The sequence below is a fragment of the Fundulus heteroclitus genome, chromosome 12, assembly GCF_011125445.2.
Source record: "Fundulus heteroclitus isolate FHET01 chromosome 12, MU-UCD_Fhet_4.1, whole genome shotgun sequence".
Classification (NCBI taxonomy): Eukaryota; Metazoa; Chordata; class Actinopteri; order Cyprinodontiformes; family Fundulidae; genus Fundulus; species Fundulus heteroclitus.
The window spans coordinates 35684833-35699577 of record NC_046372.1 but is presented as its reverse complement, the minus strand read 5'-3'; the positions used below and the strand labels follow the sequence as shown (position 1 = coordinate 35699577).

The 14745-nt window shown below is 41.4% G+C and overlaps 1 protein-coding gene and 1 long non-coding RNA gene across 3 annotated transcripts; both read left to right on the top strand.

Moving 5' to 3' along the window:
• Nucleotides 1–2461: 2461 nt before the first annotated feature.
• On the top strand, nucleotides 2462–2764 carry LOC118565019. The gene is made up of 2 exons (XR_004932115.1): nucleotides 2462–2542; nucleotides 2734–2764. It is a non-coding gene; the product is annotated as an uncharacterized LOC118565019 (long non-coding RNA).
• Nucleotides 2765–2886: 122 nt separating this feature from the next.
• Nucleotides 2887–14165, top strand: slc20a1a (solute carrier family 20 member 1a). Of its 2 annotated transcripts, none has more exons than XM_012866278.3 (12): nucleotides 2887–3042; nucleotides 6233–6359; nucleotides 6469–6836; nucleotides 6938–7078; nucleotides 7204–7289; nucleotides 8524–8620; nucleotides 9709–9828; nucleotides 10768–10971; nucleotides 11110–11581; nucleotides 11663–11848; nucleotides 11933–12017; nucleotides 13434–14165. In XM_012866278.3, exons 3-12 carry the CDS (start codon nucleotides 6488–6490, stop codon nucleotides 13587–13589), a joined length of 1896 nt encoding a protein of 631 aa, XP_012721732.2. In that variant the 5' UTR covers nucleotides 2887–3042; nucleotides 6233–6359; nucleotides 6469–6487; the 3' UTR covers nucleotides 13590–14165. The 2 variants fall into 2 exon arrangements, with proteins under 2 accessions (XP_012721732.2, XP_021174064.2); XM_021318389.2 differs by having other exon boundaries at nucleotides 6466–6836.
• The last annotated feature ends 580 nt before the right edge of the window (nucleotides 14166–14745 follow it).

Sequence of the window (14745 nt, the reverse complement as noted above, 5' to 3'; positions counted from 1 at the left end):
GGTGGGGGTCAGAACTAGTTTTGGGGCGGCACAGCTAGACCAACAGCCATACAGAAATATGTTCTTTACTTGGAATAAAATTCAACAAAAGTGAATAAAAATTGCAATTTTGTTCTCTTTAATGTTTTAATTTTGACTCCCAATTCCAGCATGTTGATGATGGCGGGACAAACGGATTCTTAGATCATTTATTTTCTGTCGCCAACTTACACTTAAATTGGTCCGATTCTTCAAATGACTGATGGTGAAACACAGATGGGCTTAAAGTCTCCATATCAAGAATCCCAATGTAACAATCCAGCAGAGACACAAAGCCCAGCATCTCTCATGGGTGTAATAAAAGAAATCCCTTAAGCGCATGGTTCTCAAAGTTGATATAAGTAAAACTGATAATACTTGGGTTGCCTTAAGTGTTGCTCAGGAGGAATTTTAGTTTTAAACTATATCCTAGGTAAATATTGTGCTAAATAATTTCCAGAAAAAGGAGTTATTTCAGCACTTTGATGTTTCTGTTTAAACAGAAACTTGAAAAAGAGAGAAGTGCTGTGGGGATTTTTCTGAGAACTTCCAGTGGAAACTGAGGAGGACATCAGTAAACCAAGTAAACCGAACACGGTGTTTCTCTGTGTTTTGTGTATTCAAACACCACCGATGTCAGATTCACACTAAGAACATATACCTCTTATATTTTCTTTTTAACAATCCCCACTGACTCCAGCTGATCAGTGGCCAGCAGTCCAATTCATGACGACTGGCGACCCTTTTTCTACCCATTCTACGCTAAAATGGCTCTGATGGACTTTTTGCACTCCCAATGTGTTCCCCTCTAAGGAACATGTTCCCTGACAGAGGCTGACCAACTTGTAAATTGGGCGACTGTGGCTTGAGGGTTGAGTAGTCATTTGGGGTAAGGCAAGGCAAGGCAAATTTATTTATATAGCACAATTCAGTACAAGGACAATGCAAAGTGCTTTACATGATTAAAATATAGCAAAATAAAAAAGAATGAAAGCAAGTATAGGAATAAAATGTAGATAGAAAATAGAACAAAAAAGTGGTGCTTCAGTTAACTAGAACAGTTGAAGGCAATCCTAAACAAATGTGTTTTTAATCTTGATTTAAAGGAACTCAGGCTTTCCGCACCTTTACAATTTTCTGGAAGTTTGTTCCAGATAAGTGGAGCATAGGAACTAAATGCTGCTTCTCCTTGTTTAGTTGTGGTTCTAGGTATGCAAAGTAGGCTGGAGCCAGAAGACCTTAGTGGTCTGGATGGTTGATGCACTGATAACAAGTCTGTGATGTATTTAGGTGCTAAGCCATTCAGGGACTTATAGACTAACAGAAGTATTTTAAAGTCTATTCTCTGAGATACAGGGAGCCAGTGTAAGGACTTTAGAACTAGGGTTATGTGCTCTACTTTCTTAGTCTTAGTGAGGACTCGGGCAGCAGCGTTCTGGATCAGCTGCAGCTGTCTGATCCACTTTTTAGGCAAACCTGTGAAAACACCGTTGCAGTAATCAATTCTACTAAAAATAAACGCATGGATTAGTTTTTAGTGGTGGTAAGCATGACTGGAAAAGCGCTATATAAATACAGTCCATTTATCATCTAAGTAAACAGTGGATGCAAAATTAAAGCGCCTCCTTCATTCTACAGTGACAATACACAACAACAGCATTTTTTTTCCCATTTTTAGAAAAAGTGAAGTTGAATATTTGAAATTGTGTTGGGTAACTGATTTAATATGATTGTCAGTAAGGTGGCATCTGAAAATTTAAATATTTATCAAGACAGTCATTTTAATAAAACATATATGAACAACTGCAACGACTTTGTGGTTACTGTTTCAAAGGGTCCCCTGGCTATCGGGGGGGCTCATTGGAGCTCAAACTCCTATACCAAAATGCAGACTTCAAAACTTAAAACTGTGCTTACATGTATGCCTACTTTTAAATTAGCCTTGACACGTCACACAGAGTTAATATGAGTGAATGAGTGTTTTATAAACGAAACATTTTTCATACATGTCTAGTTGTAATGGTTCTGTGACATTTTTAGTTTTATGGTTATGAAATAATGTTGTAAATTCATCCCTCACTCCTCACTCCTGCAGCTTTTCTCTCTGCTGGAGTCACATGTCCTTCGCTCTGCAAAAGTAAATTAGTCAATAGATGAATGACAGTTCCCTGCGTACACCTGTGAGCATCGTTGTTGTAACTGGCCCCTCCTTACCTTGCTCTGCCAAGTCTGCACTGAAATACTGTACTCTGGCCACGACTGCCACACCAAATGAGTAAGCTTCGTTATTTATTTACTGTTATTCATTCAACAATTAACGTAAGGTGAATAATTGGACAGCATAATTATATATTGCCTTTACACAACACCCCATGCAATGTAGGGGCGTCAAATGGAGAATATGCAACAATTAAACGCTTGGAGAAAAGATTGTCAGCGCTTTGGAGGCGGATGAGTACTGGTGTCTTAATTGGAGAGGGGCCCTAGTTCTGACCCCATATAATCTTGGTGCTCTGTTTTCAGGGTTGGTATGCCATACATGGCCACCAGGTGTCACTAGACTCAAGTTTACTATGTCCACATGTTTTTGATAGTGTGTTATAGGTTGTGTAAAAGCGCATCATCGCTTACAACTTAGTATGAACTGAATTGAAGAAAAAAAAATAGAGTACACCAACAAAAACAGTAGTTAATGCCCTCTTCTCTCAGTTCTAGAAGTACAACATCATTTTGGGATAAGACAGGACAACATAATCCGCGGACGGCTGTAATTACTCTGCACCTTGTCAACAAACACGCCGCTGCTGTCCCATGACCGGAGCGAAGAGGCGTGTTCTGCCCGGCTCTGTGTATAAAAGCAGCCTGCAGCAGGGGCCCCCACTAAGGCTGCAGGCCCCCCACGCACTGACTGCCCCCAGTCACCCCCTCAACCTGCGCGGTCGTCCTGCGACTGATGGTCCAGACAGCAGCAGCGTGACAGCAAGGGGACACCACCACGCCGAGGAAAACCTGACGTCTCCCCCCGTAAGTGTCGCTTTATTGTGTGGATTCCCTTCTTATAAATTATGTGGTCGCTTTGAATTATGTAAGGGCCACTGAGGAGATTAACATACCACCTGATGGAAGTTGGGTCAGAACTACTGACTTTTCTAGATGTTTATTTGGACGCTCATTCTTTCTCAAGAATGTTGCGCTTTATTTGTTTATTTTTGAAAGAGTATATATTTATTCGTATCATTTTTCATAATATCTTCTATATAAGTCTGCCTCTGACATGGGTTCCAGAGTTTAATTATGTAATTTCCAATTTGCAAGAGGAAAAAAAAAAGCAGAGCCTCACGTTTTCAATACTGCATTGATGCAGCTAAATATTCTTTATTATTATTATTATTATTATTATTATTATTATTAATAAAGACCTATTTTAGTTATGCAGTTATTATCTTCGTGGTGGGAAGTGCAATGTGGCTGCGCAGTGGAATCACTCCGTCCAAGGCAAATTTGTCCCAAGGGAGACAAAGAGTGAGACTTTGAATATTTACTTAAACATCATCACTGGATGAATAAAAAAAAATACTACATCCTTACTTCACTGCTATGAAAAATATATTATTACAGTCACTGACAAAAGCTGCGTGTTAAGAGGGTGTATCCATGGGTGGTTCTAGATAGAGACCAACAGGGGCCAGTGCCCTGTAGTACCGAAGAGATCATTCTGAATAATTCTTCCTTGTGATGACATGTACTGGAACAGAAATTGTAACTGGTTGGACCCGTGGACCCATTAAATAGTTTACTCTTACATTTTTATTTTAATAACAGTTTTAAAATGAATGTGTTTAGCTTCAGCCATATTGAGACAGGATCATAATTTTCAGGGGTCTGCAACCTGCAGTTCCAGAGACACAAGTGGCTCTTTGGCTCTGTAGCTCACATTATATATAAAACAATTACACTTTGCTCAGTTTTTCATGGTTTCATTCTTTTTTTCAGTGCCCTCATGAAAAAAAATTGGCCCCACTTTGGCCCCCGTGATTAATTTGGTCTGGAAGCGCCGCTGGTTGTGTCCAAACAGATTCCACATGAAATTCTTACAAAAGTTGTAGCCTTTATAAAGCAGTTATACAGTATGCATGCATTTGACATATACATTTAGCTTTGCCATCTATGCTTGTCTGCATATAGAAATACAAATGAGGAAACAACCATACAGCTGTGTTTCCTTCTTTCCTGTCGAATTTCTTGAGTACATCCCAGGATTCAAGTCTTCTTAACAGTAGCATAACTCCATTTCTAAACCCATATTCCCATTGGGAGGTAAAATGTGCATTTTAGCTTAACTTATGTTGTTATGTGCTCCAAGTCTGGACATGTATATGCACCATTTTTCAGCAGGTGAGATAATAATCACATCCCATTAGTTTCAGTCTATAGTAAGTAATATCATCTTTATTGTCATTGGAACATACATTACAACAAAATATGTCCTCTGCTTCAAACCCATCACCCTTGGGGAGCAGTGGGCTGCCATGTGCGGCACCCAGTGAGCAATCTGTGATTAAGGGTCTTGCTCAGGGACCCAGAGTGCAGGCGGTGGGGATCAAACCACATACTTGCATCCTTCTCTAAGTGCAAGCGCGCTGCTCTAACCACTAGGCCACCACTCCCCATAAACCGAGACGCAGTTCGGTAGGCAATTTGGGGTTAAATTCCTTGCCCAGGGGTACATCAACATGTGGCAACTGGAATCGAACCCACAACCTTCTGATTGCCAGACGACTGCTCAACCCATCAAGCCACAGTGTATGTATGATGTTGTGTATAGCAGTATTTAAAGGAAGTTGATAGTAATTGACAGGTCAGACCTCAGAGAAAACCCAAAATCTGTATCAGACAGCAAAGGCTGATTGATGCGTCTCTAATTCTATCATCTGCATTAAGCTGAGCTGGGTTTTCTATTTTTGTCTTCTTTCCTGAAAGTAGTTTGCTATTTGTCTTTCTATTTGACGTTTGTTCGTATATTTAGATATGATGTTATAATTCTTGTGGAAAGCAGAAAAACTGATAACCACACAGTTACAGAGAAAAAAGAATGTTTGATAATGTCCAGCAACATTTAGTGACCGTGTTGCGGTGCGGGCAAAATGGCTTCTTTGGCCCAAGGAGGTACGACCGGTATGTGTGTGTGTGTGTGTGTGTGTGCGTGTTGGCACTCAGGATTGTGTTGGGGGGGGGGGGGGGGGGGGGGGGGGTTGGCACTTCCAGACAATTAAAAAGAATAAAAGAAAGGTTTCACTTGCCTAATGACAGCATGTTTCTTACACTTGTTCAGTGCACCACCCCCACCCTAAAACACACACACCACTCTGTATTTCGCACAGTGTAAGCACTGTGAGGAAATTTAGGCATTACACACGCTGCTTGCTAATGGCATCGAAGTTGGTGTTTGATCGAACCACAGTTTGATATTTATAAAACCTTTATTTTGATAGGGAAAATCGCAAAAGGAGTATTTTTAATGCTGATTTTGTTTGTTTTAGAACCACATGATGTCGTGTCAAACACGCACGCTTTATACACCATTATAAACCTGGATTGAATTAGTCTGCTCGGATTATAGGTTTTTTAAAATTATTGTGGTTTGTGAAACCTGTACTCTGTTTGTGAAAGGTAAAGAAATGGAGGGGTTCCTGTGAAAAAAAAAACAGATGGGTCATTAAGTTATGTTAGATTAAAATAACAATAACTGAGAGCATGCTGGTCAAGATTAGGTTTCACATCGATTGGTGTGTCAGTTAATCATCTGTTGTACTTTACCATCAGTGTACTTAATGAGGATCGGATAATTAAATAATTCTAAAGGTTTTTCTTTTTGCCATGGGAATAACCTGGCTGGGGCTTTAAAGGCTTAAATACACCAATGGGCTCTCTCGTTCAAAACAGGTTCTAGTTCTGTAATGTTATTTTTAGCGCTTTTTAAAAAAAAAATCCCAGATTTAACCGTTTGTCCTGCTGGTCAAACAAAGTGCTTTTATCGTGTTGGCAGAAATAACTTCTCCCTGCCATAATTGAGTAAATCATGCGTGTCGAGCTAAATGATGCGTGCCGATTGTTGTTGTCGGGTTGTTCGGTCTTGTTAATGAGTAACTCGGCTCAGTGTTTGTCCGTCTACGGGAGGACGACCACTAATCGTGTATTTCTGTGTTTTTCGCAGCCTGAATCATCTGAGGATCACGATGGACTCTTCTGCCGTTTATATACACAGTCACTTCATAATGAGCCTCACAGAGAAACCCTGTATAGCCAGCTAGCAATAGATTAAATCAATTTTCAACTAATAGGTTTGTTTTTTTCTAAACCTTAGTGCTTTTATTATCATTTATCACTAATTACTACCTCAGAAGTTGCTATCAAACAACAAATTAGGTTGTGTTTTGTTTTTGTTAGTAGAATAACATTGAAAGTACAGATGGATACAGCTACGCTAGCGACGCTGGCTGCCACCGCCACTGCAGCTCTGGCCTCCCACTCACAAATGACGGACTACCTTTGGCTCTTGGTGGTCGGATTCATCATCGCCTTCGTCCTGGCGTTCTCTGTGGGAGCCAATGACGTCGCCAACTCCTTTGGTACGGCGGTGGGCTCCGGAGTGGTCACCCTGCGGCAGGCCTGCGTCCTGGCCACCATTTTTGAGACACTGGGCTCCGTGCTGTTAGGGGCAAAGGTCAGCGAGACCATCCGTCAGGGGATCATCGACGTGCGGATGTACAACGGCTCAGAACACGTCCTCATGGCGGGATCCATAAGTGCAATGTTTGGTGAGCGTTCACACGGATTAATTTTTTTCTTTTTTTTTCTTTTTGTAAGCGGGACTTTTTAGACTGTAAACAATCATTCAGCTGTTGTTTTTGTACCGCAGGATCTGCTGTGTGGCAGCTGGCTGCATCATTCCTGAAGCTCCCCATCTCTGGAACCCACTGCATTGTTGGAGCCACAATTGGCTTTTCAATGGTAGCGAGAGGCCACCAAGGGGTCAAATGGATGGAACTACTACGAATTGGTGAATATACTTTCCCCTTTCCCAGCATTTTAACAAACAAAGACGAAGAATAAGCTGTACAAATTGAAATACAAGTGCGGGGACAAGCCCGCTAATAAATTGCACATGAAATGTTCTGTTTAAAGTGGCCTCCTGGTTCCTGTCACCTGTTCTGTCTGGATTCATGTCTGGGATTCTCTTTTATTTTGTCCGCAAATTCATCCTGAGCAAGGTAAGTCATTTAATCACAGTTGTAGGATTAGATCATGAAATCAGACACTGGTGAAATTATATTTAAAGTTCTCATTTCGTCAAAAATGTGACTCACATGGCTGATATGTTTATTATTCTGTACATTATCAAATCTATTACCTTTATTCTGTCCTGGACAAGTGGGTAAGTCAACAGTGCAGTTGTTGGGTGTATTAACCCAAACATTTCATTACACCTTCCCCTAGCATACTAACCTTGCTTGCTAGAATCATTCTCAAGGTATTTGTGCGTTCACAAACACACGAGAATCCATCTTGTAACGCTACGGCTTCAAAAAAAATCTGTTTTCCCCTAACGGATTTGATGGCAGCAGTCCCAGATTGATGATGTGGAGAATGGAGGGTGCTACACATTATCAATCCGGCTGGCCAGGTTACCAGGATACAGCAAAAATAACCAAACGAGTGGAAAGATCTGTGACCTGGATGGGGGGGTGGGGTATGAAGTGCCTCCTTTGCATTTAAAGAGACAGCACCAAAAGGAGTTGCTCTCAGACGCACTGCAGAACAGGGATAAAAGAGGAGCTGTGGGGCAACAATAACAAGGAATTCAGACCAAAGCATTGCAGTTCCACTTTATACTGACCACAGCCGAATGATTTAAATGTGAAAAGGAAGGCACTAAAAAGGTTGTGTCCCCTTTAAAACAACAAAACAGGGACAGTAGTAGTTACACATGATAAACCACAACCTCTGTTAGTAAACATGGTGCTTAATTGTTGGAATGCATAAAATAGTAGTCAGCGTGTCACTGAACCCAGCAATCATCAGATCCTTCTGGGTTTCTAACTTAAAACTGGGAGAAGCTTAAGTTGAGTTTGAGGTCTTTACCAGATCCAGATGCAACTTCAGAGGTTGGATCTGCTTCCGTTTAAATTTGGACCGTACTAAATATCCTCCACCAGTGATACCTGGGTCCAGAGGCTCTTGTTTGCGTGACTGTGAGGAAATGCCTGCCGAATCAGGTCAGCTTCACTGAAAAATAAAGTTATAAAGGTTTGATATTTCTGCCTAATCAAAGCAAAATGTAATGCAAAAGGCAAGACTGAAAGAGATATTACAGAAACAAAGTCTTTCACCTGGATGCTTACTTCACAATCTTGAATATGCTAAAAGTTTCCCTACCCATTTCTTGTCAAGAAACTAAACAGATTTTAAAGTCCTGAACAACACAGAAACGTCTTTTCCCGACAGGCGAACCCCGTACCAAATGGACTGAGAGCCCTTCCTGTCTTCTATGCCATCACTATGGGCATCAACCTCTTCTCCATCCTGTACACAGGAGCTCCACGTGAGTATCACAAGGACACACCAAAGCAGAACATCTCATAAAACCACTGGAACAAGTCGAGCTGGAGAAAATGCCAAGTATGGTTAAGGACAAAAGTAGGATCCAAAGGATGAGAATTTATTAGATTATTAACACTATTCTTTGCTAAGACTTGTATTAATAATAGGAAGAGCATAGTAAGCTTCTAGTCCCAAAACAAAATGAAATAAATTGATTATTTAATTCCATTGTTGTTCGCTTGCAGGGTTGTACTTTGCAAAAGGGCAACAGGCCTCAAATGCAGGCTGCACATCGCTGTGGGTGGGTCCAGAAAATAACTTCCAAATAGCCTTGCTGCACAAATCTACAGCACATCCTTTCACCTTCATGTTGCTTACAAGGCCGTTGCGGCTATCTTTTGAACATTCGACGGAAATCCATTCGTTCTGTTTGGTTTTCCTGAACTAAGAATGAGATTATCTGCCTGCACGCCCGCGGTTAACAGTGTTTGAGGCCAGTCCAGCTCAGATAGGACGGGTCACACCCAGAATGTGTGTCCAGCTCATTTGGAGTTCTGATTCCATTGCCCACAAGCAAAATAGATTAAACCCGTTGTAATTGAATTTCAAAAGCCAAAAAAAAAAAAAAAAAAACAACACAAAATTTTCAGTAAAAAATATTAGAAGAGAAGGGAAATTATTAAACTGCCAGCAACAGTTTTTATCGCTATACTGCAAGACTGGCCTCTTCCACAGTATCTGATTAGAGGAGTGTGCACTCTCGCTGATACTGTCCCTAAAACAGAGACACGTGCTGACATCTGTGAGCAGACCTTCAAGAAAAAAAAAAACAGATAATTTCCTACAAATAATAATACTAAGTGCTTACACAGGAAGGGGCAGATTACATAACGCCTGCTGTCCTGCTACTAAGCTGATATCATTTTATGAAACGTTTGGTGTGTAAATGCTAACCTGTGTTCTCTGACTTTTCAATCACAAGGTTTAAAGGCTAAATAAATTGGACTCAAGTTTCTGTTTGTGTTTTGTTTTTTTTTTCCCTCCCCCGACACAGCCTTTTCTAGCATGTCCCTTTTCTTCTGCTCGTAGTGCTCGGCTTCGACAGAGTGCCCTGGTGGGGTACGCTGTGCATTTCTCTGGGCTGCGCCATCGTCGTCGCTCTGGTCGTTTGGTTTGTGGTCTGTCCGCGTCTCAAGAAGAAAATCGAACGTGAGTAAATGGGAACGTTTCTGTAACACAAAGGTTCTTGTTTTTGGGGCTGACACAACTAAGCTACTGTGCGGAAACTAAAGTGCCTCGTAAAGGTAACCAAGCCCTCTCAACTCTTTTTACATTTTGCCAAACCACAACCGTCAGTCTATTTCATTGGTGCTTAACTGAAACAATCCGCAATGCAAAGTAGTACAAGGCTGTGGAGTGAAAGGAAGAGAGTACATGGTTTTGAAAATGCTGCACAAGTAAACAGAAACCTAAACAGTCTGTTTGGATTCAGGAAGCTTTCCCTTCACGATCTTCACAAAATCCAGTGCAATTAACTACTTTCACAAGTCCCCAAATAGAGTCAAATTGTGTCTACTTTGATATCAGTAGAAATACAGCTGTTCTGTGAAGGCCTCAATGGCTTGTTACAGAACAGGACGGAGCAAACAGACCGAGGAACACAAGACAGGTCAGGGTTAAAGTCGTTGAGAAGGTTAAAGCAGGGTTATGTTATAAAACAATAAACCAAGCTTCGCACATCTCTCAGAGCGCTATTCAATCTATTTTTGGAAAAATGGAAAGAGGACAGCACAAACACCTGAACTGACAAACGGGGCATTAGAGGAGATACGGAGAACCACAACTTGGGTGGGAGAATGTGTCACTTCTGATTGCTATCAGTCGGGCACTCCCCCAAATCTGGCAACTTTTCACTACCTGGTGTTGGTCTATCACAGAAAATGACATAAAATCCAATAAATCATCAACAGTGTGGTTTATGGGGGTATGGATTAGTTTATTCGGCTTTTGCACTGCATTTACCTCATGTTGAATTATGAACCCCCTATCGCTAAAGATGCACCAGCAATAAATGAAGCAGTAAACTCCTCTCTACTTCAATGCTCTGCAAGACAACACATTTTGACCTTTTCATGTTACGTGTCTCAGGTGAAACAGCTCCTGCTCCCTGTGAGACCCCGCTAATGGAGCAGAACTCTAGCAAGCCTCCAGCAGAGAACCCCCGACCCCCGTCTGACCTGCGTCCGCACAACCCTCCAGCAGAAATCCAAAAGGTGGACTTCAAACTCGGAGGCTCAGAGGAGGCGGATCTAAACAGCGAAATAGACGCCAAAGATCTTGACATCGCCAATGGTGAGAAATTCGTTGTTTGGTCGTGGGGATGTTAAGTGTTTCATCTCAGTGTCACAGTTAGGAAGATGTAATAACATCAAAAGTAGTTCTGACTGAGCTGTCAACAAAACAATATTAAGAGGGAGGTTTTTCCCACAGGTCTGAATGGCTCTGTAGGCCACATGACCATCACCGATCCTCACAGCGGACGCTCCCACACCGTCCACAAGGACTCCGGCCTTTATAAAGACCTGCTGCATAAGCTCCACAAGGCCAAGGTTGGGGACTGCATCGGTGACAGTGACACGGAGGAGCGGCCCATGCGGAGGAACAACAGCTACACCTCCTACACCATGGCCATATACGGCATCCAAGGCGATCCTAAATACAAAGACGTGGACACCGGCTTCCAGAGAAGACCCCGGGTGGACAGCTGCAGCAGCTACAACTCAGCAATGACCAGTGGCAGCGCGGTCCCCGACGGGAGCGTGACTCTGGAGGCCGACGGGAACGTTGCCGTGGAGGAAGACGAGCTGGAGATCGACCAACCTGCAGTTTCTTTGCTCTTCCAGTTCCTGCAGATACTCACCGCGTGCTTCGGCTCTTTTGCTCACGGGGGAAATGATGTCAGGTAAGCGAGGGCGGGGTCCTCGTTTTGCAGCTTACTGATCCATGATCTTTGTGGTGATTTATATTTCATTCCAATCTCTAGCAATGCCATCGGCCCACTGGTGGCCCTTTGGCTTCTCTATGAGAGTGGGTCTGTGGTGTCGAGCGCTCCCACGCCCATCTGGCTGCTCCTCTACGGGGGGGTAGGAATCTGCGCTGGACTCTGGGTGTGGGGTCGCAGGGTGATCCAGACCATGGGTAAAGACCTGACTCCCATCACACCCTCAAGGTATGCCTCGTAGCTAGTCCCCCGTCTCAGGCAGGAGTGATGAATGGTCAGGTTGTAAAAGGAACTTCTCCTTTTTTTCTGCAGTGGCTTCAGCATCGAGCTGGCTTCAGCGGTCACAGTTGTTGTGGCGTCTAACATCGGCCTTCCTGTCAGCACGACACATTGCAAGGTAATAAAGCTCTGAAACCTTTATCGCACACAGATAGCAAGCAGAGTTAGCTCTGGGCAGCTTATGAAAGTGATGTATATGTCAGGTATACAGCTGTGCCTCGCAAACATGTTTATAACTCTTGAAATGTTTCACGTTTTGTTTTGTTACGACCACAAACTTTCATTTCATTTATTGGGATTTTATGGGATAGACCAACACAAAGGACGCAAAATGATAAAGTGTGCGTATGGATTCAGCCTCCCCGAGTCATTTCTTTGCAGAATGATTTATGCAAGACTGCTAAACTAAAATATACATTGATCTTATGGATACTAGTCTGGTTCTTTACAGAAGGTATAGATGACCCAACTAAACCTGTAAGTAGTTTGTATTTTAAAGAACTGATGGTCAAATGCAGTCTACATTCTGGAGAAAAGAAAATGTGAGAAATAGCCGTGATTTTAGAATCATATTGGAAATTTTAGATCGAACTTCAACATCATTAGCTAGCGATGATGCAAAGGCATTTTTTATTTATTTATTTATTTTACAGCGCTTCGAATGTTTGAAACGCTGGGTGGTACTTACCCACTAACTGGATGCAATTCAAGAAAATAAAGCTTTTTTTTCCCCTCTGGTGCAAAGAGGCAACTGACATAATTTTATTTTTGGCCTGATGACACCCTGCAGGCAACGTCGCCCTGTGCATACATCAATATCGCCCATATCGAAAGCAGCCTCTGATTACAGCTGCACGTCTTTGTGGGGTATGCCTTGAACAGCTTTGCAGATTTAAAGACTCAAAAGAAATTCTCCGGGTTTTTTTTGCAAAAAAGCTCAAGCTCGGTCCAGTTGCATTTTGAACATGTGGACACGGCTGATTTTAAGTCTTGCCACGGATTCTAAATTGAATTTAGGTCTGGACATCCTAACACGTGAATATGCTTTGATATAAACCATTCCATTCTAACCCTCGCTGTCTGTTTTGGGCCTCCATCCTAACTTCAAGTGTTTTGCAGCCTCTAAAAGGTTTTCTGTCAGGATTACTCTGAAATTATGTTTACCTATATCCATCTTACCATCAACTCTGACCAGGTTCCCTCTCCTGGAAGGAGAAAAGCATCCCCACAGTATGATACTGCCATTGTCATGCTTTATGCTGGAGATGGTGTATTTACTAGTTAGTTGATCAGATTAAAAGGGAATGCAGGGGTCTTCAGATTTGTACTTGTAAAGCATTTTTGAAACACATTTATCATCGTTCTTCTCCTTCATAATTACCGGTACGCACTATTTTTTATTTATTTTTTTTTTTGCTCCATCACATCAAGATCAATACAATTTATTGAAGTTGGTGGTTCTTAAGTGACAAAAGTGAAACGTTCAAGTGGCACTGCACTGTATGTACTTCCAATAACGCTCACATGTACACAGGTGGGATCTGTGGTGGCGGTAGGATGGCTGCGCTCCAGGAAATCTGTTGACTGGCTTCTGTTCAGGAATATCTTTATCGCCTGGTTTGTGACGGTCCCCATCTCCGGGCTCATCAGCGCTGCCATTATGGCGCTCTTCATATATGTAATTCTGTGACATCCTAACACGCTGTCACCTAACATAGTACTTTGTTAAAAACGTGCCTGAAACTGTTTCACTTTGCTTCTCTGCTAAATAATTGATGTATCATCCAGTGTAATTTCATCTCACGGTAATTGTTTAACTCATAGGAATGTTTCCAAGAATGACACGGACTTCTAGTGACGCTGTTCAGATGTCCAAAAGACTGTTATCATGTACAGTATATTCTTCTGTAAATTTGTATAAAGACAATGTATATTATTCAAATCAGTCTTCCGGTGAACAAAAGTGCATGCAGTAGTCGAAAACTTGAATGGAAGTTAAATTGTTGAACATTTTTGAATGGAAAGAGTTGCTTCATGAGAAGGGATTTCAGGGTGTGTATGCCAGCGTGTTTGACTCAATAAAATTGTTTTGTGATTAAAAAAATTTAAAAAATGTGATCTTAAATTTCATGTTTATAATTATCAAAGTATTATAAGAAAGTTACCAGGTTTGCCTTTCTGTGTTAATTGTAGTCTTTATGTTTATGTATAACTATTTTTCAGCAATGGTAGTTATTTTATATTATTTCAAATAAAAGAAAAAAATGATTTACAATTCCGAATTTTTTTTATTTCTATATCTACTCTTTACTTCTTCCACCACATGGTGGTGCTGTTGCTGCAAAAGCAGACTAGATGGAATGGGTGGATGAGGCTCAGTCAGAATGCATAGAGAACATATGCCAACATTCCTGTGCCAATTATCCAGGTCAATGCAAAAGCAAACAGGCTTAAATCGGTCAGCATTAATTTTTTACAGCAGAGTGTCAATGGGATTTAGGTTTGGACAAATATGATTTAATTGTAAAAAAAAAAAAAATGTTTTTAATTTACTTGCATCAGTCTAACAGGTAGAACCGACAATCAATTTGAACAATTCTACTTATAGCGCCTGTTTGCAACAAATAACATCTCAACGCACTTCACAAGACAAACGGGTCCATCTGACATCGGATTATTTAGAAATCTGTAATGAAATCATCTGACTTGACAGACTGGAAGCTGAAAGGACAGACAGCAGATAGAAAGAACACCCAGTCCAGGAACAAGCCTGTATGCAAACATTTGGTTTACATCAAACAAATTACTCATAGTGTATTATTCTTGACGTGAATTTGAATAAATTG